General features: G+C 48.4%; 1 protein-coding gene across 4 annotated transcripts in view; it reads left to right on the plus strand.

The window, feature by feature from the left end:
- Window positions 1–27,431, plus strand: part of GOLGA3 (golgin A3) — a 46,901-nt gene that overhangs the window by 10,452 nt on the left and 9,018 nt on the right. For all 4 annotated transcript variants that reach the window (XM_070769266.1, XM_070769265.1, XM_070769264.1 and 1 more), the window contains exons 4-18: window positions 1,236–1,348; window positions 6,061–6,719; window positions 7,333–7,444; window positions 12,120–12,426; window positions 14,770–14,972; window positions 17,013–17,150; window positions 18,773–18,934; window positions 19,174–19,542; window positions 20,296–20,373; window positions 21,161–21,424; window positions 22,556–22,650; window positions 23,420–23,636; window positions 25,193–25,336; window positions 25,968–26,165; window positions 26,964–27,080. In XM_070769266.1, coding sequence (XP_070625367.1) covers window positions 1,236–1,348; window positions 6,061–6,719; window positions 7,333–7,444; window positions 12,120–12,426; window positions 14,770–14,972; window positions 17,013–17,150; window positions 18,773–18,934; window positions 19,174–19,542; window positions 20,296–20,373; window positions 21,161–21,424; window positions 22,556–22,650; window positions 23,420–23,636; window positions 25,193–25,336; window positions 25,968–26,165; window positions 26,964–27,080 — 3,176 coding nt within the window. The remainder of the gene's footprint in view (window positions 1–1,235; window positions 1,349–6,060; window positions 6,720–7,332; window positions 7,445–12,119; window positions 12,427–14,769; window positions 14,973–17,012; window positions 17,151–18,772; window positions 18,935–19,173; window positions 19,543–20,295; window positions 20,374–21,160; window positions 21,425–22,555; window positions 22,651–23,419; window positions 23,637–25,192; window positions 25,337–25,967; window positions 26,166–26,963; window positions 27,081–27,431) is intronic.

The following is a 27,431-nucleotide window of genomic DNA, read 5'->3' on the forward strand; positions in this document are numbered from 1 at the left end:
CCCTGTGAGAGGACAAAGATGCTGTTTCCTTTCGGTCTTCACCAGTCTGCTGGGTGTGCAGCAATGCCGCCTTGATGTTTCATTTGCAACTTGCACTCCCATGCTTACTAGAGGGTGTTCACAGGAATTATTTCATTATGCTGTTTGGGTCACAGCATACTTTAAACAGCCAGGATGCTGTGTGAAATCCTGCGTCCTGACCTGAGGGCTTTGTGAGCTCTGGCCCCACGTTCTCCTGCTTTTCCCCTGGCCGCCCCTCCCAGGAATGTGCCCAGCCCTGAGGCCATGCCTCTGGTGGTCTCTGCCATCTGGACCACTTAGTAATGTGAAAAGTAGGTAAGCTCTTTCATATGAAACTTACTTGAAGAGTATGAGTGCACAATCAGTAACAACACTGGTGAATTCCTAGTGAAATCTTGGTGACTGCTCAGGTTTTAGGGATTATTTAAAACAACAGCAGCTTCCCTCCCAGAATTCATATTTGAGGATGGTGCCACCCAGGAAGGGGCTCAGTTATGGCATTCCTCTGCTCTCACCAGCCCCTTGGCCCTGAGCTGGGAGGCCTGGGTCTTGCCTTCCTTTCACTCATTGTTCAGCTCTTTTTTTTACCCAAAGTGAAAGTTTGGGTTTTAGATATTTTAAATTTTGTTAGCTGCCTGAAAGTTGTCAGCATAGTTCCCCTCTTGTCCCTGAGCATGGCCCTTGGACTGGAGTCGCCTCGGGTATGAAACTGAGGTAATCTGCTGGGACGTTCCTGGGTAAAGAAGGCGAGTTTGGTAGCATGTTCCTGTTTGCCGCTGCTGTCTGTCATTCCATCAGGATTGCTGTTCGTGTTCCTCTGTAATGTAAGGGAGCAGAGTTAGAGCTTGGTGGGAGCCTCAGAACACTCACACGGACACCAACTTCAAGTTCAGTTCTTTACTTACTAAAAGGCGCAAGTAGCGCGCGTCCTGTTTTTTGGCAGGATGCCCATAGGTGGCAGTGTGCTGCTGGCGGAGGCACCACGGCTGTGCTGGGCCACTGTGTCTGCCACCAGGTGGATCCTGTCTGTGGTCAGTCCAAGGCTTACATTTCTCTCTCCATTTGCAAACAGTTCTTTCAAACTAGACAGCCATGTGTTATTTAAAGCTAAATCATATTGGTAATAAAACGCTAGACAGCCAAGCTGCTCTTCTGATTTATCTTCTGTGTCCTGTTGTGTTGTGAGTTTCTAAATGGCCGTTTCCCCACCTCAGGCTCAACAGAGGCTTCGCTGCCCCTGGAGAAGGAGGAGCAGGTCCGACTGCAGGCTCGAAAACGGCTGGAAGAACAGCTCAAACAGTACAGGGTGAAACGCCAGCAGGAAAGAGTGAGTCTCCCTCTCTCGAACCAGCTAATGGAAAAAACAGCAGTCAGTCAGTCATAATTCTAGGATCTGCTGTTTATTTCTCTTTGCTGGGATGGGCTTGTGTGTGTCTCTGCAAAGATCATCTTTCTCATGTAGCTCCCACCCTTTGAGGAGATTCCACGGGGCTCTGGTTCCCACCCCTCTGGTCCTTCTTCCCTCCAAATAGGCATGTTTTATGTCTAAATCTGCCATTAGAAAAGCAGAGGCAGCGAACATGTGGGTGTAACTGCTCTCTGTACTTGAGCAGCCAGTCCTGGGTTTGACTTGTTTATTGTGTAAGTGATAGAGTTTCTACTGAACTTTGCTGTACAGTATTAGACTGTGTGGCATGTCACACACATGATAAGCGTGTGCATGTATGTTAGTCACTCAGTCATGTCCAACTCTTCGTGATCACATGGACTCCTCTGTCCATAGGATTCTCAAGGCAAAAATATTGGAGTGGATTGCCATTTACTTCTCCAAAGTATGTGCATAAGCTTTGCTAAAATCAGTTTTATTCAGGTATGAAACCCTCATTAGAATACTAATGAAAATAGTATTTTTAATCAGTCAAGTGATTAAAGACTCTAGGAAGTCAAGACTCTAGGAAAGGAGTGTGTGAAGGTTCACTTCAGTCTTAATCCAAGTTTATCGTGAAGTTGAGAAATTTCAAATTAAAGGAATTTGAAACTAAATGAACTAAAAAAAAACACGCTTTAAAAAAATAAAACACTTTCAGTGAATGATTTAGTTGTGACAAGTCCTTATCAGGGTTGGCTATTTGTTTTCCCAAGAGAGGATCTTGGCTTTTCGAGTGTCACTACTCCAAAGCCAATGTAAACAGACTGGAAGAGCCAGCACCAGGCTCTGAACTGACTGAGGCTCCCACCCGGTCAGGGGCATTCAGGCATCTATCCAGATGGCCTGTCAGAAAACCTTACAGTGACAGTCAGCAGTCAGGAGTTACGTGCACCAGGCAATGTTAATTTCCCCACAGATGAGACTCAGTCAGGTAAAGAACTTGCCAAAGGTCACTAAGCAGTAAAGTGGCGGAACCAAGATACAGACCAGCCAGTGTACATACGCCCCATCCTGTGCACAGCCTGCCTCTCAGGTTTGCACCGCAAGTCCAAGCTCTGTCTGGGTCATCCAGCATTAGGCAATTAATGTGTCAGGAGTTCAGGGTGAAATTTAACATCAGTTCCCATCTTTAAAAATTATATGTACGTGGGACTTCCCTGGTGGTCCAATGGTTAAGAATCCACCTTGCAATGCAGAGGACGTAGGTTTGATCCCTGTTCAGGCAACTAAGATCCCACATGCTTTCAGGCAACTAAGCCTGCAAGCTGCAACTACAGAGCCCGCATGCTCTGGAGCCCACGTATCACAGCTAGAGAGTCTGTGGACTGCATCAAAACCCACAGGATGCGACCAAAGATCTCGTGGCACTAAGAAAGACCCAATGCAGCAAATTAAAAAACAAAACAAGCAAGCAAAAACAGTTAAACTAAGAATGTGCTTAGTGCTTAGTTGATCAGTCATGTCTGACTCTTTGCTACCCCATGTTCGTGGGGATTCCCCAGGCAAGAATACTGGTGTGAGTTGCCATGTCCTCCTCCAGGGGATCTTCCCAACCCAGGGATCAAATCCAGGTCTCCCGCATTGCAGGAGGATTCTTTACCATCTGAGCCACCAGGGAAGCCCAAACTAAGAATAAAAAGATATTTCTTTAGGAATGTAGTTCATACTTATGTCTAAAGGTTAGAGAGGATGAGTGAAAGTCCCCCTGTTTTATAGTCTGGTAAAAACTTTGAGAGCGTCAAAGTTTTCCTTCATGTAGAGGCGAAGATTGTGCACAAGGGGAGCACCCTCTCTGTGCTGCTCTTTGCTCTTCACGCGACCTTTCTCACACACCTGTCCTGCCTCGGCGCAGTAGAGACCCTCCTCACCCTTTGTAACTGTGTGCACATACCAGCATTGCATTAACCAGCCCGAAGTGATCAACATTTTAGGTTGTTTCTAATTTTTTGAAATTGAAAACAATGCTGCAGTGAATGTTTTGTGTCTTGGTATACTTTTGTGGGTAAATCCTTAACTGTTAAATTATTGGGTAAAAGGTTTTATGTATTTGTTAGTTGATAAGGACTGGTTTACATTCCATTTAGCAGTCTGTAAGACTGCTAGACTTCTCATCTTTGGGAGCATTAGAAATAATAAAAATTGAATCTTTGTTCTCAGATAGCTGAGAAAAAAAGTACTTCCTAACAATAAGGAGATCAGCCCTGGGATTTCTTTGGAAGGAATGATGCTAAAGCTGAAACTTCAGTACTGTGGCCACCTCATTTGAAGAGTTGACTCATTGGAAAAGACTCTGATGCTGGGAGGGATTGGGGGCAGGAGGAGAAGGGGACGACAGAGGATGAGATGGCTGGATGGCATCACTGACTCGATGGACGTGAGTCTGAGTGAACTGCGGGAGTTGGTGATGGACAGGGAGGCCTGGCGTGCTGCAATTCATGGGGTCGCAAAGAGTCAGATACAACTGAGCAACTGAACTGAACTGAACAATAAGCACCTTTTTACATATTGAGTGTCTGAGTGTCTTTGTCAGCCTTTGTCTGTTTTTCAGTTTGTCTTTTTGCTGTGTTGGTACTATATATGAGGAAATTATTCCCTTTTAGTATTTTTGCAAATAATTTTTTCTTAATTTTCCATGACTTCTTCTCTGGTATATTTTTTGCTGCACATCAGCTTTTTGTTTTTGTTCATTTTGGCTTTGCTGCTCAGCTGACAGGATCTTAAGGGATTGAACCTGAGCCCCCTTCAGTGGAAGCTCAGTCGTAACCTCTGGACCACCAGGGAAGACCTTGCACGTTGGATTTGAACGTTTACATTCAGAACTTTCAGTCTTCGCTGTTACTTCTTTTAGGGTTTATATCGTATTTAAGATCTTCCCATTTGAAGGATATAAATTCACCTCTTTTCTTTTTATACTAAAAGTAAGAGATAATGTAAAAATTTTCATAAGTTGTGTTTTTTATTTTATTATGTAGATATAATCCACTTGCTTGGATGGAGGCGAGAGGTAGGAATGAGCCTCTTTGTGGACTGCTGGTCGATTATCTCAAGGCTGCTTATTTTGTAGTCTGTCTTTTCCCTTTCTGGCGTTCTCCCTTAATATCTTTAGACGCCACCAATACTTGGGCCAGTTCTTCGGCTGTGTTCTGTGTCATCAGTCCGTCTGCTGCTTTTCTTGGTCTCTGTGGCTCTAATTATGGCAGCTTTATAGTGTGTGTATCTGTCTGGGAGGCCCGGTCAGTCTGTCGCCCCATATCCCTTACTCTTCCTCACTGCTCCGACTCACTTATCCTTGCTGCTGTGTCACAGCATCGTTCTGAGATGCTCCTCACCCACCTGGTCCCTCACCACTTTGGGACTGCACTGACTTTATAGAATAACATGAACTGAACATTAATTTGTAAAAGAAAGTCATGTTGATTTAGCATCAAGGAATGTCATCTTCTCACATCCTCAGCTTCATTCAAGGCCAGTTGGGAAGTTCTAGCTAACACAATGATATGAGAAAAAAAAATGAGAGATATAAGTATTAAAAAATAGGAGAGGGCTTCCCTGGTGCTCAGTGGTGAAGAATCTGCCTGCCAGTGTGGGAGACATGGGTTCGATCCCTGGTCTAGGGAGATCCCACGTGCCGTGAAGCAACTAAGCCCATGTGCCACAGCTATTGAGCTCATGCCCTAGAGCCCAGGAGCTGCAATTCCTGAGCCTACATGCTGCACCTGCTGAAGCCCACATGCCCTAGAGCCTGTGTTCAGCAGCAAGGGAAGCCATCACAATGAGAAACCCATGTACCACAACCAGTGAGTAGTCCCTGCTTGCCTCAACTAGAGAAAAGCCTGTGCAGCAACAAAGACCCAGTGCAGCAAAAAATAGAAAGAAAATTATTTTAAAAAGAAAAAGAGAAATGACATTGTTATTTGCAGGTGTTGGTAACACCTTAGAAAAATGTTGGCGAATCAACTGAAAATTGCTATTATTATAAATTTATAAAAATATTATAAAATAACTGGGGTTCAGAAATTGTAAGTTTGAAATACAGATATGAAAAGTAGTTATCCTCATATGACCAGTTATAAAATTAGAGGGAAAAAAGTAATATTTACAGTATCAACAAAATAATTTCTAAGTATCAAATGGCAACAAAAATGGTTTAGAATCTAGATAAAACACTACATAAGTTTCTCTGTGGAGGATCATGCAAATAGATATGAATAAATAGAAGGAAAATGCTCATTATCCCGTAAGTAATTATAAATTTATGGTAATTCTAATTCAACAGGACTAATATTTTAACTTGAAAAATTTAAAGGTTTATCTAAAAGGTAAACATGAGAGAATAGGCAGGGAAATTTTGTGAAGGAGGTGTGATGAGGAAGGACTTGCTCTAGTAGGTGTTTTAAAATGTCATCAGGTCACAGTTATGACAGGCCTGTGCTTGGACTTTCCCTGGGATGGACATGGAGGAGTGAGGTTAAGAATGGAAGGCCCGTGACGTGGGAGCATGGCGGGAGGGTGCTCTGTTTATGTAATCGGTATGGCCTTTCTGGGTGGCGATTTTTGAATGCTGCTTGTCAATTTTAAACATAATTTTTGTACTTTTTTTTCCTCTTCAGTCCAGTCAACCTGTAACTAAAACGAGACTTTTTAGCACACTTGATCCTGAACTCATGTTGAACCCAGAAACCTTACCGAGGGCCAGTGCCGTGGCTATGACAAAAGAATATTCCTTCCTGCGCACCAGTGTCCCTCGGGGGCCGAAGGTGGGCAGCTTAGGGCTCCTGGCACATCCTAAGGAGAAAAAAAGTTCCAAATCAAGCAAAATTCGGTCTCTGGCTGATTACAGAACTGAAGATTCAGACGTTCGGAATTCTGGTGGAAATGTTCCAGCTCCGGACTCTACCAGGGGCTCCCTGAAGCAGAACCGAGGCAGCGGGACATCAGTGGTGTCTGAGGTCAGCCTGTGCCCCGAGGCCGACGACCGCCTGGAGAATGCATCCCTGACTGGAGACAACGTGTCCGAGGCTGACGGGACGGAGAGTGATAGCTCCTCCTACAGCAGCGTCTCCGCCCGCGGGACACCAGGCATCCCAGCGAACATGGGGGGCACGCGTGAGGCCCCCTACATGGTCAGTGGCAGGGAGATCGCAGTTGGAGCCCTGGGCCAGTTCCCCTCCATCTCAGATGTCCTGCAGGCTGCAGCAGCCGAGCACCAGGAGCAGAGGCAGGAGGTCAACGGGGAGACACGAAGCCGGACCAATAGCATCTGCAGCAGGTGGGTGACACTGGAGCCCACGAGACACCACCTTCCCCTCAGAGTTCCACGCTCACTCCTTAACATTTGATTTATACACTCTCTGTTGCTTTGTTAGAAAAGAAACTGTGTCTGATGAGTGCTCACCTGCAACGTTAAGGTATTCTGCTTTCCAGGATTTGTTGCATTGATGTGACATGGACTCACGTCTCCATAAAGGTGTTCTGGCCCTGTGCTGGCTGTAAAGGCCCTACTGTGGGCGAGAGTTTGAGCTTTAACTGTCTACTTAAATCTTTTTACTTATCTGTTTTTTTAAAAAAAATTAGGGAAAGGGCTTAAACCTAAGGACTTGACCTAATTTTAAAAATTAGAAAAGATGGTTAAGAATTCATCTTCCAAAGCAGGGGATACAGGTTTGATCCCTGGCAGGGAACTAAGGTCACATGTGCCTCAGGCCAACTAAGCCCAAGTGCTACAACTAGAGAGAAGCCTATACCACAGTGAAAAAAAAAATTTTTTTTAATTAGGGGAGAGTAGCCAGAGGGGTATGAAATCTGGAGAGTATGGATAGCATAAAGGAAGATAACGATCAATTATATGCCCACCACCTGATCCTTTTGTCTTTATCCTCTAGTGTGTCCCTGGAAAGCTCTGTTGCTGAAACTCATGATGAAATGTTACAGGTTCTTAAAGAAAAAATGAGACTCGAAGGACAGCTGGAAGCTTTATCATTAGAAGCTAGTCAGGTAATTGAAATTTGATGGATGTATTAATGTGCCATGTCTTTGGAAAGAATGTGCACTTTCCTATTCACTACACACCAAGTTTTACACATGTCTTTAAGAAGAAGCTTTATCATCATTAGCAGCCTTTTCCTCTGTAACCATTTATTTTTCCCTTGTTCTATTTGTCAGCCTTGGAAAGAGGTATGCTAGTTTCCCACTCTGACTGTGGGGCTTCTCCCTGTATCTCTGTTAGGATCTGCCTTGGATACCTCCTAGCTTTGCTATTAGAGACCCAACAGTCCATAACAGTTCAATCTTTTGGAGTGGATTTCACCTCTTTCTGGCTCAGTGAAATTGTCATCTTTGTCCCTTTAGTAGTTTTTGGTTTTTCTGGTACGAATTTTGCTTTATCTGGTTAGCATATGCCTGAAAAATCATTTTCCACCCCTTAATTCTCAGCATTCCTATCAATAATCAGAGTAAATCAGTTCAGCTGCCTTTGACCCTCTGCACTTGGCAGGAAGATGGCAAGGGCCTGGGGAGGTGTCTGGTCACGGCAGTGGGGTAGGGGGTGGGGGCTGTCCCCTCAGTAACCGGTGCTGTGGGGATATGGGGAGGGCACCCACACTAGAATGCTTGCTCTGCTGTATAAACTCCAGACTGAAGAGCTGATTACTGAGGTTTCAAGGTTCCTTTTGGTTGTACACTGTTTTCACTTTGTCCTATGGAACATGAGAGATACCTGGAGTAACAGGCAAGTTTGGCCTTGGAGTACAAAATTAAGCAGGGCAAAGGCTAACAGAGTTTTGCCAAGAGAATGCACTGGTCATAGCAAACACCATCTTGCAACAGCGTAAGAGAAGACTCTACACATGGACATCACCAGATGGTCAATACCAAAATCAGATTGATTATGTCTTTGCAGCCAAGGATGGAGAAACTCTATACAGTCAGCAAAAAGAAGACTAGGAACTGACTGTGGCTCAGATCATGAATTCCTTATTGCAAAATTTAGTCTTAAATTGAAGAAAGTAGGGAAAACCACTAGACCATTCAGGTATGACCTAAATCAAATCCCTCACGATTATACAGTGGAAGTGACAAATAGATTCAAGTGACAAGTAGACAGAGTGCCTGAAGAACTAGGGATGGAGATTTGAGACATTGTACAAGACAATGTACAAGACATTGATCAAGGCCATCGCCAAGAAAAAGAAATGCAAGAAGGCAAAGTGGTTGTCTGAGGAGGCCTTACACAAAGCTGAGAAAAGAGAAGCTAAAGGCAAAGGAGAAAAGGAAAGATACACCCATTTGAATGCAGAGTTCCAAAGAATAGCAAGGAGAGAAAAGAAAGCCTTCCTAAGTGATCAATGCAAAGAAATAGAAGAAAACAATAGAATGGGAAGGACTAGAGATCTCTTCAAGAAATTTAGAGATACCAAGGGAACATTTCATGCAAAGATGGGCACAATAGAGGACAGAAATAGTATGGACCTAACAGGAGCAGAAGATACTAAGAAGAGGTGGCAAGATTACACAGAAGAACTATACAAAAAAGATCTTTATGACTCAGATAACCATGATGGTATGATCACTCACCTAGAGCCAGACATCCTGAAATGTGACGTCAAGTGGGCCTTTGGAAGCATCACTACAAACAAAGCTAATGGAGGTTATGGAATTCCAGCTGAGCTATTTCAAATCCTAAAAGATGATGGTGTGAAAGTGCTGCACTCGATATGCCAGAGAACTCAGCAGTGGCCACAGGACTGGAAAAGATCAATTTTCATTCCAATCCCAAAGAAAAGCAATGCCAAAGAATGTTCAAATGACCACACAATTGCACTCATCTCAGTTCGGTTCAGTTGTTCAGTCATGTCTGACTCTTTGCGACCCCATAAATTGCAGCACGCCAGGCCTCCCTGCCCATCACCAACTCCTGGCGTTCACTCAGACTCATGTCCATCGAGGCAGTGATGCCATCCAGCCATCTCATCCTCTGTCGTCCCCTTCTCTTCCTGCCCCCAGTCCCTCCCAGCATCAGGGTCTTTTCCAGTGAATCAGCTCTTCGCATAAGGTGGCCAAAGTACTGGAGTTTCAGCTTTAGCATCAGTCCTTCCAAAGAACACCCAGGACTGATCTCCTTTATAATGGACTGGTTGGATCTCCTTGCAGTCCAAGGGACTCTCAAGAGTCTTCTCCAACACCACAGTTCAAAAGCATCAATTCTTCAGCACTCAGCTTTCTTCACAGTCCACCTCTCACATCTATACATGACTACTGGGAAAACCATAGCCTTGACTAGACATACCTTTGCTGGCAAAGTAATGTCTTTGCTTTTGAATATGCTATATAGGTTGGTCATAACTTTCCTTCCAAGGAGTAAGCATCTTTTAATTTCATGGCACTTATCTCCCACGCTAGCAAAGTAATGCTCAAAATTCTCCAAGCGAGTCTTCGCCAGTATATGAATTGAGATCTTCCATATGTTCAAGCTGGATTTAGAAAAGGCAGAGGAGCCAGAGATCAAATTGCCAACATCTGTTGGATCATAGAAAAAGCAAGAAAGTTCCAGAAAAACATCTGCTTCTGCTTTATTGACTACACCAAAGCCTTTGACTGTGGATCACAACAAACTGTGGAAAATTCTTCAGAAGATGGGAATGAATACCAGACCACCTTACCTGTCTCCTGAGAAATCCGTACTCAGGTTAAGAAGCAGCAGTTAGAATCAGACATGGAACAATTGACTGGTTCCAAATTGGAAAAGGAGTACATCAAGGCTGTATATTGTCACCCTGCTTATTTAACTTATATGCAGAGTACATCGTGCAAAATGCCGGGCTGGATGAAGCACAAGCTGGAATCAAGATTGCCAGGAGAAATATCAATAACCTCAAATATGCAAATGACACCACCCTTATGGCAGAAAGCAAAGAGGAACTAAAGAGTCTCTTGATGAAAGTGAAAGAGGAGAGTGAAAAAGCTGCCTTAAACCTCAACATTCAGAAAACTAAAATCATGGCATCTGGTCCCATAGCTTCACAGCAAATAGATGGGAAAACAATGGTAACAGTGATAGACTTTGTTTTCTTGGACTCCCAAATCACTGCAGATGGTGACTGCAGCCTTGAAATTAAAAGACACTTGCTCCTTGGAAGAAAAGCTATGACCCCACCTAGACAGCATATTAAAAAGCAGAGACATTACTTTACCAACAAAGGTCCCTCTAGTCAAAGCTATGGTTTTTCTAGTAGTCATGTATGGAGGTGAGAGTTAGACTATAAAGAAAGCTGAGTGCCGAAGAATTGATGCTATTGAACTGTTATGTTGAAGACTCTTGAGAGGCCCTTGGACTGTAAGGAGATCAAATCAATTCATCCTAAAGGAAATCAGTCCTGAGTATTCATTGGAAGGACTGATGCAGAAGCTGAAGCCCCAGTATTTTGGCAACCTGATGTGAATAACTGACTCACTGGAAAAGACCCTGATGCTAGGAAAGATTGAAGGCAGGAGGAGAAGGAGACGACAGAGGACGGATGAGATGGTTGGATGGCATCATTGACTCAATAGACATGAGTTTGAGCAATCTCTGGAGGTTGGTGATGGACAGGGAAGCCTGATGTGCCATAGTCCATCGGATCACAAAGAGTTGGACACAACTGAGTGATTGAACTGAACTGATCCTCCTGGAATTTGATTTGCTCTTCAGCTGTGTCCAAGCCAAGATCTTTGTGGATTGTTACGGGTGCAAAACTTGCTGGCATTTCTGTGAAGACACTGATTATACTTCCTATAAAATTTTATTGCATCTGCTCAGTTAGCTTCTTTTCTTTGAGTATTTGTTCTTCTGTTTATTGTATCTGTTTGTCTTCGCAAGGTTGTTTTTCTCTTATTGTATGTTGTACAGCTGTCTGCTGCTTTTTGCATTTTGAAATTGCTGTACATCCACGTCCTAATAGGGTGACTTTAGGGTGTGTGAGAGATGCTGAAGGGCTGGAACTGTGCCCTTTGCTCCCTGTCTCTTCTCTGGTGCTCCAGGCGCCTGGGCCTTCTGCTGGCCCCACCTTTCCTGTCACTTCCTGCTGTGTCCATCAGACAGGGGTCCCTGTGGTCCTGCCACCTAGTACAGATGGTGCCTCAGGCTGCTCTGTGCCCCTGGCTACAGCCCTCAAGGCCTCATGGAATGGTGCCCTTTCCCAGCTGATGTGTTCTGTGGGTTTGGTTTTTCCCAAACTTGTATCTGGCTGCTCTCTTCATCTATTAGAGATCCCTGAGCTCTCAGGTATTGTGTGTGTGTGTGTGTGTGTGTGTGTGTGTGTGTGTGTACACGCTTGTGCGCTTTTTTCTTTTTTGAACAAACATGTTTTCCAACATCCTTGTGGGCGAGAAGGTGATCGCAGAGCCTTCCCCCCATGCTGGCCTGCTCAGGTGCCGCCATGCAGAAAACAAGCACATTCTGTCTTCACCCCACCTACCTGCCTGCAGGGCCTGGTTGGAGAAACCCCTTCTTTGGGGATAGCTGTAATGCTGGAGTTCCTGAATATTTTGTACAATGTGGCGCTTTCCTGTAAAGGCCACCTGTTGGACACCTTTCTTTGTCTCACTGGCTGAGTTTTGGCAGCCCTCTTATTAGGCAGGGCGGAAGTGACTTATTTTTCCAAGAGTCAGCATGGCTGTTTGTGGGTCTCTCCAGGCACTTAAAGAAAAGGCCGAGCTGCAGGCGCAGCTGGCCGCTCTGCACACGAGGCTGCAGGCGCAGCTGGAGCACAGCCACAGCAGCCAGCAGAGGCAAGACTCACTCAGTTCAGAGGTGGACACCTTGAAGCAGTCCTGCTGGGACCTCGAGCAGGCAATGACTGACCTGCAGAACATGCTGGAAGCCAAGAATGCCAGCCTGGCATCCTCCAACAGTGACCTGCAGGTGGCAGAGGAGCAGTATCAGAGACTAATGGCCAAAGTGGAGGAGATGCAGAGAAGCATCCTCAGTAAGGACAACACAGGTGAGCGGTCCCGCATATGCCCCTTCGTTGTATGCAGGTGCCCAGGGGCTGTGCCCCTGGAGGTTTCGTCTCATCTGCTCCAGTTGTTCAGTTGCTCAGTCGTGTCCGACTCTTTGTGACCCCATGGACTGCAGCACGCCAGGCTGCCCTGTCCTTCACCATCTCCCAGAGCTTACTCACACTCATGTCCGTTGAGTTGGTGATACCATCCAACTATCTCATCCTCTGTCATCCCCTTCTCCCTGTCTGCTCTGGGGACTGACCTACTGTCCCATCAATGTGCTGAGGGGTTATTGTCCCTTCTAATTTGTACATGAAGTGTCCACTTGCCTAACGGAGGGTTATCTTTGGTTGAACTTGTGGAATTCTGCATGTTTTTGCATGCGCATCAAAGGGTGGCTTATGTCTTAGAAATGGACTTTGGACGCTTAATGGTTAGATGTAATTGTTTCCACTCGTTCTGCCTCCCTAGTCGTTTGTTGCTTGAGGGGCTAGACCGGCCTGGTTATTCCAGCATTGCAGATGCTGTTTGGAATATTTAAAAGCAACACTGAGACCAGTGACTAGTAAATATTTCTTTTTCCTCCTTAAGTTCAGATTTTGGGTCTAGCTGGGTCCCTAGGGGAGCCCCCTTCGGAATGATAGACAAATGAAACAGTGGAGCCTGGGAGCCTTAGTGGTAAGTGAAGGACTTGTGGGGTCCTTCCCTCGTGCTCTCTGCTCATTCTGGGGACACACACTCCATTCCCAGAGTCCATGAGCCACACATGTCCAGGCACCAAGAACCTGGTCTGTGGGCTCAGCATCTCCCTGTGCACTGCGGGCAGGAGAAGGGTTGGGGGTTGGGGATGGGGAGAAGGGCACTCAGAGCCCAGGGGAGTGTCAGCCCAGATCCTGGTCCTCCAGAAGCCTGGATAGATGACACCCTCATCCTTGAAGTCTGGGATCCTGAGAGATGGGGAGTGGTTCGGCGGGGTGGCTGTGAGGGACCAGGTCTGCCCACATGGAGTCTTGGTCGTAAGACTTGTGAGACTAGGTTTCAGATCTTATGACAGAAAAGAAAGAGTGACAAGCTGCTATCACAAGAGCTTATCCTGATACTGGGGACGGGGGGAAGTGGTGGGGAGCACCAGCTGAGAAATATAACAGCTGACTGTTTTTAGTCTCCAGGCGTTTTATGATACCCAGTCCCTTAAGAAAATTATTAATATAATGTTCAAAAAGTTCTGTAGTGCTCGGGTTGCAAGGTCTGACCTGACCAGAGCAGGTCAACAGTGACCTACACCCAGTACAGCGCCGGCTGGGTGGGGGATTCGGGGTGTAGGGGATGCTCCAGTTGCCTTCCTAAAGCCCTACCATGCTGAACTTTGAGGCACATCTGTTCTCAAGGATTTCAAGAGCAGAGGTTGGATCTCCCAAGATGAGGGGTCATGAATCCTGTTATTTTTTTTTTGTTTCATTTTAAATTTTTAGAATTTAAAATTGTACGTGTTTTCTTAAGTGTTTGGTGAAATTTATTTTTTAAATATTTGACTGGTTTTGTTTGGACTATGACTTGGGTTTGTGCTGTGATTTCTTGTCTGCTCCCCCTGCCATCATCCGTGTTAAGAGTTGACCATATCAGCAAACCAGTGGAGTTTCTTGTGGATACCGTTCCTGAGTTTGTTGATGACTCACAGACTTCATCAGGCCAAAGTCTTAAGCCAGAAAGTTCCCAGACACACAGTCGCTCTCCCTGTTTGCAGATTCCCTAGTTATGAATTCACCGACTCACTGAATTTAATCTACTCAGAGCTCTTTCCGGTTGTTTACAGACAGGTGCAGAGCAGAGAACCGTGGGGGTTGCCTGATGTACAAGGCTCAGTTTTCCCAGTTCACTTCTTGTTCCCCAAGTGCCCTTTTATGGTCGATTTAGTGCCATTTTTTTGTTTATTTTTGTGCTTTTGGGGATGGTTTTGCTATTTACAGTAAACCCCAATACTGTCTGGTGTTGCTAAGTGCAGGATGGTTTTGATGCGCTTTTCAGAGAAAATCCTTACGCTAGACAAGCTTCATCCAGGCAGAGGTTGGGTGCTGTCGGCTGTCAGTTCAGTGTTAATGAATCCACAGAAAGTGAAGTCAGATGTCTTTCAACAGAAGCACATGTAAAACAAGGTTTTGTGTTAATTAGTTGATGAGAAGTGACCAGACCCCAACTTAAATGGCCCTGCTCCAGGGTTAAGTGCCCTCGCTTGCACTTCAGACGTCACTGCTGAAGAGGAGAACCAGTGGGTCCCCGCTCTCTGCGGAGGCCAGGCTTCCCAGGCCATGCAGCGGCCTGAGCACTGTGCTTGCCTGTTTCAGTGCACGACCTGCGGCAGCAGATGACAGCCTTGCAGAGCCAGCTACAGCAGGTGCAGCTGGAGCGCACCACACTCACCAGCAAGCTGAAGGCATCCCAGGCTGAGATCGCGTCCCTGCAGAGTGTCCGGCAGTGGTACCAGCAGCAGCTCGCCCTGGCCCAGGAGGCCCGGGTCAGGCTGCAGGGCGAGATGGCCCACATCCAGGTACAGCCCCCACCGTGGCCACAGGGCCACACTGCATGACTCGCGTGGAACACTTGCTTTTCCTCCATATTGAAAAGACTTCTGAGTTTATATTTCACAGAGAGGTTTTGTTAAAATCTGCTGACCACCCGCCTAGCTCACACCCCATGACGTGTAGTCACTGCCTTCTGTGATCTTCTGACACAGCTTCTGCTAGAGCATTTTAAATTCTAAAGTCGCCCTCTCTGGGACATCTTGTGTTCCTGGCTCTGACTAATCCATTCCATCCCCTCTCTGAGGGGCGCCTGGTGTCTGAACCCAGCTATCAAATGCATGCCTGCTGGGGTCCTGAACCTCTTACACCCCGGCTCTCTCACCTTTCACCACCTCCTGTCTCGTGTTTCTGACACGCAGAGAGCACGGTACACGCTGCTTCCCAGTGGAACCTCCTTCCTCCAACTGCGTGATCACCTGATCCTTCCAGAAAACACTCATTTCCCAGACCCCGAAGGAAACACTTCCCACTCTGTCTTTCCATGTTATTAGGGTGCAAGCGTGTTGGCACCTGATTCTGCGTCAGTGGGAGCAGGTGTGGGTCCAGGTCTGCAGGGTGCTCTGGAGGCACTCGGGAGTCGTAGGCAAATTGCTATAATACACTTTGCCCCAAATCTCAGGGTTTGGACTAATTGGACCGATTGTGAAGGTGCCTTGGTCAGCCTGTCTTCTCTTTGAATTTTGCTGTGGGTTTTATCACCTCCCTTTTTTTTTTGGTCCAGATTAAATATTGTAATTTAACTTGTTAAAATGTTCAAAACATTGAAACTTTATTTCTCAAGTGGAGAATATGAAGTACTTACTTCACCAAAAACTCCTTTTTAAAAAAATCTGTAATCTACAAATATACAAAAATTTTATGTGTTTTTTTGGCAGTACCATTTCTGGTAATTTTTATTTTCATTCATAAGTTTTCTAACAAAAATTAATTCTTAATCAGAAAAAGTTATCACAATATATTGCTAAATGAAAACAATTATAAAACAGTAGCACAGAATGTGATTCAACATACGCTGTTTAAAAAGAGGACCGTATAGATAAGGATTTGTTTACATAAAGTGTAGGTGGAAATAAATCATTGCAAGTCAATGCAATTTTGAAGCTATTGTGGATTTTTTGATGCATAAAAACATTTAAAGAAGCCAGATTTATGTGTCCTGACATAAGTCAGAAATGGCATTTGGAAGACAAAAATGGAAGATTCCAAGGGAATGGCAGTTTGAGAACCATAACTGCTTTATTCAAATACCTTTGGCACCCAATTCCTTAATTAGAGTGTGTAATAAGTTTTTGCCCTCTTTTCCCAGTAGCATAGATATGTCCCAGGAATTCTCAGGTGAGAGGAAAATGCAGGGTGGTCTTTATTCTTTTGTTACCTTGAAATAAAATCCCGGCAAATTATGCTTTCCCTTGCTCTGGGCACCTTCTATTTTAAACCCTGAAGCTCACAACATCTGGCCGCACCTGGCACCTTACAAGTCTTGGAACATTCACATTGGCTCTGGAAGGGATGTCCTTGAAGGTCTGGGTCAGACACTGAGTGGATAGCCAGCGCCTCTTCCTGGGAATGGCCAGGGTCAGCCTGATATGTCCAGAATAGTCGGACATTGAGAGGGCAGGGCCCAAGATGTGTCTCCCCATAGGTCCGTTCATTTGATGGTTAGATTCCTGGCTGTCCCTGCCACCCAGATGAGGCCCCTCACCTCAGGGGCTCAGAGATGCAGCTGCAATGAAAACTATTGTGCAGGTCTCGCACCGTCATAGGGGTGATGAGCACTGAGTTCTGGGCTGCCGGCTAACCCCTCTTAAGCACACAGAAGCTGGGTGGCCCAAGTGTCACAGTGGCTGCCAGCAGCGAGGCCTGGCATGGAGGGGTCCTGGGGAACGGCCCTCCTGGGTGCCAGCACTGTGCAGAGACCCTGAGGCCACCAGAGTGAGGGACTGGACTGGGCTGGGCTTGTGTTTGAAGTCTAGCAACCTGAAACTTTATGTTGTTTTTCTTTGAAGGTTGGACAGATGAGCCAGGCGGGTCTTCTGGAGCACCTGAAGCTTGAGAACGTGTCCCTGTCCCACCAGCTGACGGAAACCCAGCAGAGGTCCATCAAGGAGAAGGAGCGCATTGCCGCCCAGCTCCAGGGCATTGAGGTGGGCCAATCTGCTTCTGGGTCTTGGGGTTTGGGTATTTTTCCTTTACATTGATCAAGAAAATAAAACAATACACACACATACATGTGAACATTGGTACTATATATGTCCGTATGTCCGTATATCTTTTAAAATGTCCTTTTTGAACCATCTGCAGTGATCTAAGGTTTCAAGATTCTGTCCCTCATGTTCACTCTATGCCCATCCCATCTCTTGTCTCTTGAGTTGTTAGTGGTAACCTGTGGCCCTTCTCTGAGCTGCCATGTGGGCCAGCCTAGTTCAGCCCTCAGCCTACATTAACATTTCACCCTCCAGCAGCCATGAGGAATAGTTAGAACCATGTTCAGCCATCTCTGTGGATTATCCCCGGGGAAGGAGATGCAGAGGCTTTGAACTCTGCTCTTTGTCAGCTCTGAGGCCCTGGATTTAATATCTTAACCTCTCTGGGTTTTGTTCTCTTTGTATTAAATGTGGATAATAATACCTGCTTGACAGGCTTGTTGGAAAAGTAATAAGGGTCTGCGGCATCCTGGCAGTGTATTCAGGGCAGTTTTATGCCGAGAACATCAGTGGTCTTTTAGAAGCACGTGGAAGGTTGGCATCCTGTTACAAGGGTGGTTCCTGTCTCCCACATGCACCTTTGTCCTCACAGATGATGTGGGTGTTAAAAGACAGTCATGTTTTTGTCAAACATATGTTTCAAGGGCTCAATGTCAAAGAACTGAGAAGATTTTAAGTTATAAGCTCATGTTTTTTCCCTAAGAAAACACCCAGGCGTGTTCAGTCTTATCTACATAGTCATGATGAATGCCGTATTTGCCCCATTGGCCCTGATCTCTAGTTTTACCAAGTGGCATCAGGAAATAATCTTGTGGAAGAGAGTGTGCCGTGTATCTCACCCCAAAGTGGGGATGTGCTGTACAGCCTGTCTTCACACAAGTGGTCGTCATGGCGGTTTCATTCATCACTTTATCCCAGTTCTTAAAACTGAGTGGACTGCTTGCTTCTCTCTTCAGCCGGGTCCAGGAATTAGCAGGGGAGTTGTGGGTAGAGGAGTAAGCAGCTAACCTGTCTCATGGGCAGCGGGAGGGCACCAGCTTTCTGCCCTCTTGTCACTTTTGGGCTCTCGGTGGGTCGTGGACAGGTTAGTGATGGAGACCAGGGCTTCTCTCCAGGGTGGTTGGTTTGTCTGCTGAATCTGTAGCCATCAGGTTATCCTGCTTTTTAAAAACTATTTCTTTATTTTGACCGTGCTGGGTTTTCCTTGGCACACGTAGGCTTTCTCTGGTTGCAGGAAGTGGGGGCTGCTCTCTGTTGCAGTGCACTGGCTTCTCGTTGCCGTGGCTTCTCGTGTTGTGAGGCATGGGCCCTAGGGTGCACTGGCTTCAGAGGCTGCAGTTCCTGGGCTTTGGAGCACAGCCTCAGTAGTTGTGGCACACAGGCTCAGCTGCTCTGAGGCGTCTTCCCGGAACCTTCTCTGGGCCCGGAAGATCTTCCTGGAATCTTCCCCGCCCAGAGATCAAACCTATGTCCCCTACATTCGCAGGCAGATTCTTTACCACTGGGCCACCAGGGAAGTCCAAGTCCTGCTTTTTAAGAAATGCTCTTTCTTCTGGGCCCAGGCTGACATGTTGGACCAGGAAGCTGCCTTTGTGCAGATTCAAGAGGCGAAGACGATGGTGGAGGAGGACCTGCAGAGGAGGCTGGAGGAGTTTGAAGACGAGAAGGAGCAGCTGCAAAAGATGGTGGCCTCAGCGGCGGTGCTGGAGCAGCAACTGGAGCAGGCAAGCACCTGCTGGGGCTCTCGTCACTGCCCCAGTGCCACGGCTGGCCTCACGGTGCTCATTTGTGCTGGTCTGTCCATCTTCTACTCATGTTCTGTGCCACAGCTTTACACCGAAGGCTGCCTCCAGAGCATCCATCCAGATTGTTTAAAACCTGAGCACGGAAAAAGTAAACTCTTGGAGCACACGGTGTTTTTGTTCAAGAGCAGTCACATTGACTTTGGTTCCTTCTTTTCCAGGTGAAGTTGACTTTGCATCAGCGAGACCAGCAGCTAGAGGCTTTGCAGCAGGAGCACCTGGACCTGTTGAAGCAGTTCACCTCAACGCAGGAGACTCTACAGACTAGGGAGCAGTCCCTGGGGGACCTGCAGGTGCGCTACGATGAGCTGCAGGCCAGGCTGGATGAGCTGCAGGGGGAAGCTGCCTCCAGAGAAGACGCCATCCAGGCCCTGCAGAATGAGAAGATCGTCTTGGAGGTGGCTCTGCAGGCAGCCCACAGCAGCAGGGAGGAATTCGATAGAGGGGCGAAACGCCTGGAAGAGGGGGCCCAGGACACATCGGACACTTTAGAGCAGTTGAGACAAGAATTAGCCATCAAGTCCAGCCAGGTAACGCAATTGCTGTCACTTTGTTATGAATGGAAATCATGCATACGAGAAGTAATCCTCATTGTCCGGCCATTCGTTTTATTTGTTTGGTCCTATTTTGGAACACCTTGCTTTCTAAACATGGAGGAACACTTGCAGGGCAGGGCCCAGGGCTCAGTGGGGAAAGGGTCCATAGCCTCTAGTGTGGTACTTCCAGTCCTGGGTCAGCGGCTGGGTGTGGAGATGGCTGAGAACTAGAAAACTGAATTGATTGAGGCTTTGAAAGTAATCTGCCAAGAAATGCTGGTTTCAATCTGCCTATGATGAGGAGCTCAGACTTGGGAAAATCCACTTAGAACTTCGATTTTTTTTCCTGCCTGACTTTAGTGTGACCTCCAGGACACATCGACAGAGTGGGTGAGGGTGGGGAGATGGCCTGACTGTCCCACACCTGGGAGCTGCCATGCTGTGATGCAAGCAACCAGTAAACAAATACAGAACAAGAAAGCTGCAGGGTGTGGAGGAAGCAGAATTAGTGTCGGGGACAATGTTGTCTTCAAATCCTGTTCCATGAGCATCAAAAGGAAGTCAGTGACATGTTTTCTCTCCAGGGAGTAGGTGCACTTTTTCTGCAGACACTGACTGACTGTTACCTTCTAGGACAGGATGCTCAGGGGCAGGTTGTTGATGCCTCTGTGCACATGTGTCCCCCGGAGACACAGGGCCCTCCTGAGGGAGCTATCAGTGTAACATCTGCACTCATGTCCCTCATAGGTGGAACACCTGCAGCAGGAAGCTGGCGCTCTGAAAAAGCAGACACAGAAAATAAAGGAACAGTTTCTTCAACAAAAGGTAAGAACATATGGTTAGTTTTCTTCCCACGAAACAAGTGCATGAAGAAAATCCTATATGTTTAATCTTTTCACTGGAAAGAATTCGTTCAAGAGGAAGGTAACAGCTTGGTTCCAGGTTTTTTAAGGCACTTCACTGATTCTAAAACACGCATCTCACCCCTCCCATTTTTACATCTCTGAAGTCAGGTGCATTTTCAGGGTGGGCTTGGCATCTGTATCTCATGGATTGTGTGCCCTGCCATCATGTAGCGTGAGCACATGTTGCTTCCACAGAGCCCCAAGCGTCCTGTTCAACGTGTCTTTGATTAACTTAGGTCACACTACAGTCTAGCATTGAAATAAGGTGTTTCACGTTAGTGAAGCTAGTTCTGCTCTGGAGGAATGAACACAGAGTGTCACCAAGGGTCTAAGGAAGGGCGACTGAGAATGTTAAAAGTGGTGGGGGATTTTATCACTGAGATGCAAGCAGGGGTGCCTTCAGAAGTCAGGCAGGGCAAGTAGAGGGAGAAGGAATGGCTACATTCCCCCAAGAAGGTAACGTGGTCAGAAAGCCCAGCAGCTGGCATAGTTGCTGTGTGTCTCACCCAGACCTGTTGAGGAGTGTAAAATTGTGACATCTCAGTGGGCGGTATCTTGCATTTGGTGAAATACATTATCTTTCGCTCCCCAAAAGTGTTGTAGGTGTAAGCGGTGAGTGTTTTTGTTTATGCCATTCAACCCCTTGGTTTGTTTAAACCCCATTCAACCCCACCCCACTGGCTGCAGCTTCTGTCTTTGTTGGGCAGGTGATGGTGGAGGCCTACCGCCGCGACGCCACCTCCAAAGACCAGCTCATCAGTGAGCTGAAGGCCACGAAGAAGAGGCTGGACTCGGAGGTGAAGGAGTTGCGGCAGGAGTTGATGAAACTTCAAGGGGAGAAGAGGTCCGTGGAGGTGGAGCACTCACGCCTGCAGAAGGAGATGTCACAGATCCAGCAGCAGGTGGTGGATCTCGAAGGGCACCTGCAGTCCGCACAGAGGGAGCGTGATGAAATGGAGACGCAGTTACAGGTTTGGGGGTGTCTTTGATGTGTGAGGGTTCAGCTGAATGTGCCTGGGGCTGTATGGTGGGTGGGCAGGGACATGTGGAGAGGTTTTTAGAAAAGTAGCCTGGAAAAGGCCCTCTTGGAGCTCAGATGCTGGGGGGTTGGGAGGGGTGGTCCAGGCAGAGATACAGCTGTGAGGGAGCTACTGAGACAGGCCTGGAACCAGCGTCTGAGAGGTGGAAAGTCAGCAGAAAGCCAGGGGGCTGCTGGGTGTGGGATGGCACAGAGTTCTGTGCGGGTGCCAGGGTGCGTGAGGAATACGCTGGTTTGTGCTCTGGGTTTTAAGTGTGGTGCAGCCGGATTTGCTGTGCATGCCCGAAGGCCCCTGTGGTCGAGGGGAGGCAAGCGTGGAGGCAGGAGCCCGTGAGAGATGGAGGTGGCAGTATCAGAGAGGGTCTCTGGAATGGGATGGGGAGAGGGAGACCTCAGGCCAGATTCCTGCAGCTGAGGAGCATGTCAAGTGTGAGAAACTGAGGTAGACGGTAGACCTGGGGAGAGCAGTGGGCAGGGAGTCAGACCAAGGGCTTTGTCTTACATGTGATGTATCAGAAATCCCACAAGCAGGGCAGGTGGGCTGGAGGTCACAGCTGAGACTGTGAGAGTACAGGCGGGACAAGAGGGCTGGGAGCTGTGGGAGCACAGGGCTCACTGAGGGGCTCGGTCTATGAGGGCCGAGCTGGGACTCGGGGCTGGTGTTCACTGCACAGGAAGAGACAGGGCAGCAGGTGAGGCCAGAAGTGGGCACAAGGCTGCTCTGAGGGGCTGGGAGAAACCAAGGAGGGGCCTGGGGACTCTGTCAGCGAGTCCAGTGGGGCCCCTGGGTGGGATCCGGAGGCCAGAGGTTTCCCCACTGGCCAGTTCTTCTCACTTGTTTCCTTACCACATTCCTTGGCACCAGCAACTCAGGATGCTCCTAACCTTTGTTAAAGTGGTCACTTACCTCAGCCCCTCTGTCTGGATCTTCCTCAAAACCCATGTCCTGTAAGGCAGCCCCGAGAGGGCGCCGTTTACCTGCGAGGAAGCCGATCCCAACATTGGGGCTTCAGGTGGAAGGCCTGACGCTCTTCATTTTGTCTTTTCCTGTCTTTCTTTGAAGTCTTTGCAGTTTGATAAGGAGCAGATGGTTGCTGTGACGGAGGCCAACGAGGTACTCAAGAAACAAATAGAAGAGCTGCAGCAAGAAGCCACAAAGTATGTGGGCAGGGCGTGTGCTGGGGGAGGTCAGGCGGGGTTATGAACCATGCAGGGAACCCCAGTACTGTCTGTCCAGCCCTCACTGGTTCACACCAGGGGACCCCAGCACGGTATGTCCAGCCCTCACTGGTCTACCCCAGGAGGCTTAGATGTCAGAGTCCAGATTTAAAGCTGCAAAAGTGATTCCGTCCAGACTTGACGGTTACACGTGGATGTGCTAACATGTCCTTTCACAAACACTCCCCTGTCTGTGTTTGTTTTTGTTGCTTTTTCATGTCAAGAACTTGTTGCAATGCCCTTCCTGCCCCAGCTCCCTGCCCAGGGTGGACGCTTGTGTTGGTCCCCCTCAACCCATGCCAGGCCCTTCCGCTCCCAAGGCGTGTCCCGCAGCCCTCTGCTCTGGTCAGCCGCTGCTTTACGTTGAGCCTGAATGTTGAGTTTCTTGCTGCTGATCAGGAGGATCGCTGGAAGCCTTTCTTTTTGGTAGGAAAGGACTCTTTCTGCCTCCACCAAATCATTTAAACAGCTCCAAAAGGGGAGCAGGGCAGTTGAAATGCAGTGCTGGGCTCCTCAGGAGCACCCACCAACCACATCCTGAGGAGGCAGATCTGGGCAGTGGCAGAGCTGGACAGGGTGGAGCCGGCACAGCCTCCGTCTAGAGCCCTGGAGGAATGGGGCTCGGATGGACATGTACTTCGCGTGTGCTTGGTGCGGCATGTGAATTCAGAGGTGAGCTGAGACTTCCTTCCGTCTCTGCCACGCCCAGGGCCATCACCGAACAGAAGCAGAAGATGAAGCGTCTGGGTTCAGATCTGACCAGCGCACAGAAGGAGATGAAGACCAAGCACAAAGCCTATGAGAACGCAGTGGGCATCCTCAGCCGCCGCCTGCAGGAGGCCCTTGCAGCCAAGGAGGCAGCTGAGGCCGAGCTGAGCCAGCTGAGAGCCCAGGCGGCTGCCGGCGGCAGCGACCTCACCTTGCATGTGGGTAACTCGTTTGCTTCGGCCACTTGCAGAGACTTCGTGTAGGGGCATGACATTTATAGGCAACTCCTCTCCGAAACCCTCTTAAGAGGGTCTAGAAAAACGGTGTGGGGTAAGCGTGTGGGGATTGTTTTTCTCAAATACCTCGTGGTCGTGAAATGACCAGGGACCCTGATGAAGCGTGTGGAGTGTCCCCTGCTCGCTCCAGTCCTCCTCTGCCTCATTGTGGGGAAGAGGCTCTGTAAGTAGGTGAAGTTCTGTGAGCGCACGAGTGCGGCATGCGAGGGTTCAGGGTGAGGATTGGAGAGTCCAGAAAAGCTTTTGGGAAAGGTGACATCTGAACTCATCTTCAGTGAAAGGGGGGCATCTCAGCAGAGGGGTGCTCCTGTGCCGGCTGTGCTATGCGCTGGGTCTGGAGGGCATGGGGCTGGGTGGGTGTCTGGCTGTAGGGTAAGTTTGGGCTTGGTCTTATGTGAGACAAAGCAGACTGAGACCTGACCACTGTCCTGTTGGAAAGCCCCAGGTGGAGGCGGTGGGGAGCCCCAGGGGTAATAACGGTACCTGAGGTGCTGGGAGCTGAGTGGAGGTGGCAGGATGGCAACAGGAGGAGCTGATGGGGAGGCCTCACGGAGCCCAGTGCCCCGTGGAGGCCAGTGCCAGGGGACCGGGGGTCGGGGTGGTGCTGGAGACAAGCCCGTGGGACAGACAGTATGTGCAGCATAGTGGATGGAAGTGGCTATGAAACGCTTGGGGTCAGAAGAAAGAGGGAATGTGCACATGGCAAGGGTCGAGCGCCGCGTCCTCTGGAGCCTCTCTTCCTAGTCCGGCGTCCTGAGGGAGAGCCTGTGGGAAGGAGGGCAGGGCAGCAGGCAGGCGTGCTTGTCCTCTGTGTGTGTGTGTGTGTGTAGGGGGGTGTGTTCGTACGTAAAAGCCCTCGGGTTTCCCTTGGGGCTGCACTGTCACTCTGTGTTAGTCACAAGTGCCCTGGCTCCCCAGATCCCAGCAGTGTGGAGCCTACCACCTCGCTTCACACCTGCTAGTAGGCATGAAACTCTGCCTCAATTAATTTGCATTTCATTTATTACCCACAGATTTGAGTCATTTCACTTAAGCTTAGTAATTGTATTTTTTCTCATATTTGTTTTTCTCTTTTATCAATTTGAGAATTCATGAGTTGGAGGACACTGTAGCATAGTGTGGTGTTCTCTTGCCAAAATACATAAATTCAGTATTCCCTCTCACACACTTTATACAGTGTCAGGAGGATAACTTACTTGCAGTTTCCATTTTGTTTTAAAGTATCTGTCTGTTTAATTAATCTACTCACATATTTGCCAAAGACAATAATTTATAGCTCCTACCTTTCTGTATTTCCAAAGCATTAACTGAAAAAGTTAGTCATTACTGTGTGACACCTGGTACTTGATTGCATCTCTTGAAGGAGAGGGAAGGCTGTTGCGTGTGGTTGGCAGCCTCACGCCATCAGTGGGAAGCTGGGCTATGTGGGGGGCTTTGGTGAGACCCCGACCAAACGCACCTTGCATCCCGGCCGTCAGGAGCGGGTCCAGGTGCTGGAGGCGGAGCTGCAGGCTGTCGGCCATAGCAAGATGATGCTGGAGAGGGAGCTGCAGGAGGTCATCTCGCTGACTGGCCAGGAGCTGGAGGAGCAGCGGGAGAAGGTGCTGGAGCTGGAGGACGAGGTAGGCCAAGCCCTGCCGTCGCACTGCCCAGGGATGAGTGCCGCCCCATGTGCAGGGTCAGGGCACAGCCCAGCCTGAGTGCTTGGCCTCCACTCTGTGCTTCTGGGGGTTGTCCAGCCACTCCCCTGGGTCTGACCACCTGCACTGCTGGACACCCTACATGCACTTCAGTGAGGCCTGCTGTGCCTGCTCTCGCTCCAGTGTGGCAAATAAGAAACCCAGCCTGGAAGATCTCCACGTAACCCTCAGGCTCAGAGTCAGCTGTGGCTTCAGGTGGTGCCACACGCTGCAGCATGGTGATGCCCCTGGGTTCTGCACAGGGTCCCAAGGTGGCTGTCGGGAGCTGCAGGCTGCGTACACAGTTCGTGGTCATCTCTGTCACACTCAGCTCTGGGCCCGCCTGGGCTCCAACCTGGATGTGCTTCTCCAGAAGCCCACAGCCCACAGGAGAGGACTGGCTGTCAGCTGTGGGTCTAGGAGAGAAGCAGGCATGGCCACGGCAGCCTTGCCAGCAGTGGAGCGAGGGTCTGCTGCATCTGGTGCTCAGCTGTGTGTTGTTGCATTGTGGTATTAATCATTCGGTGCCTGGAGTGCAGTGGCTCCACAAACCGGCGACTTTGATTTGTTTCAGCTTCAAGAGTCCAGAGGCTTCAGGAGGAAGATAAAGCGCCTTGAGGAGTCAAATAAGAAGCTGGCTTTGGAACTGGAGCACGAGAGAGGGAAGCTCACGGGCCTTGGGCAGTCCAATGCGGCCTTGAGGGAACACAACAGCATCTTAGAGACAGCATTAGCCAAGAGGGAAGCAGACCTAGTTCAGCTGAACCTTCAGGTATTGGAACTCATTTGCCAGAAGCAGGAGGAGACCTGCTGCAGGCCAGGCAGACTCTGAGGGCTTCAGCTGCATCGTCTGCTTCATCACAGATGCCTGCAGAGTAGAGGCATGGAGATGGAGGCCCAGAGGATCTGCTGGAGCCTCAGCCCCTCTGCCTGTCCTGAGGTGGGGGTGAAGCAGGGGAGCTGAGCTGTAAAGGAACTAGACTCAGTCCCTAAGGTTCCCTGGGGGTGGGCGACTCTGGGGATGCAGAGGAGACCCTTTCCTAGCTCCGACCTGAGGGCCTCCTGTGATTCAGCTCTGGGGTTCGAACTCTGGTGGATGTCACCCTACAGACCCCGCTGTCAGTTCCTCAGCTCTGCAGCCCCTCTGGGATTTTTTTACCAGCCCAGCCCCTGCCTTGAATAATCCAGACTTTAAAGAGCTTCCAGATTTTCCTATGTGCTAGTTCCCACCATCTGAATTACCTGCCTCGCCATGAAGCCAACTGCATTGATAACCCCTGATTTATATGCATCCTTTGGGCTTCTAACCCTATGTTTGAATATGATCATATGATTGTGCTCATGTGCTCTGAGATTTCAGTTTTGAAAACAATGTTCTCCAGAAGTAGAAATCTCACTCCTTTCCTGGCTTGTACGTTTGTTGATAACATGTCGTGATGTCTTGTTCCCACATGATGCTTGATTCCCTCACATGACCCTGATCAGAGTGGCCTGTGCTTTCTCCCAGGGCTCTTCAGGCTTTGGAAATTTGATGTCCTTCCTTCCTTACCCCTCTTGGAATGTGCTGTAGGTGCAGGCAGTTTTGCAGCGCAAGGAAGAAGAGGACCGCCAGATGAAGCAGCTTGTCCAAGCCTTGCAGGCCGCACTACAGAAGGAAAAGGTGATGGTGCACAGCCTCGAGGAGCAGGTATATAACTTCCAGCTGGTATCAGACTGCAACCTCATAGAGCCTTTTGGAATGTAACTTGTAAATGTCTAAAAACTCAGTATTAGTACCCTTGACACTTCAGTTCCCTTCCAGGAACTTCTCTGTGAATACCTTTGCTAATGGGTCCAAGGATAGGGTGTCATCATGGGGTTGGTGACAGAGCCTGGAGGGAGTCTCCGTACTCATCAGTGGAAGAAAGGGCTTAGATTAAACTAAGGAACAGTCGTGCAGATCTCAGATGTGTGCACAGAGCTCCATAGCTGTGTCTTTGCTGGGGAGAGATGCCCTGCATGTAGTGTGGAGCTGAAAAGCAAACTGAAGAACAGTATG

The sequence above is a fragment of the Bos indicus genome, chromosome 17 (genome assembly GCF_029378745.1).
Source record: "Bos indicus isolate NIAB-ARS_2022 breed Sahiwal x Tharparkar chromosome 17, NIAB-ARS_B.indTharparkar_mat_pri_1.0, whole genome shotgun sequence".
NCBI lineage: Eukaryota > Metazoa > Chordata > Mammalia > Artiodactyla > Bovidae > Bos > Bos indicus.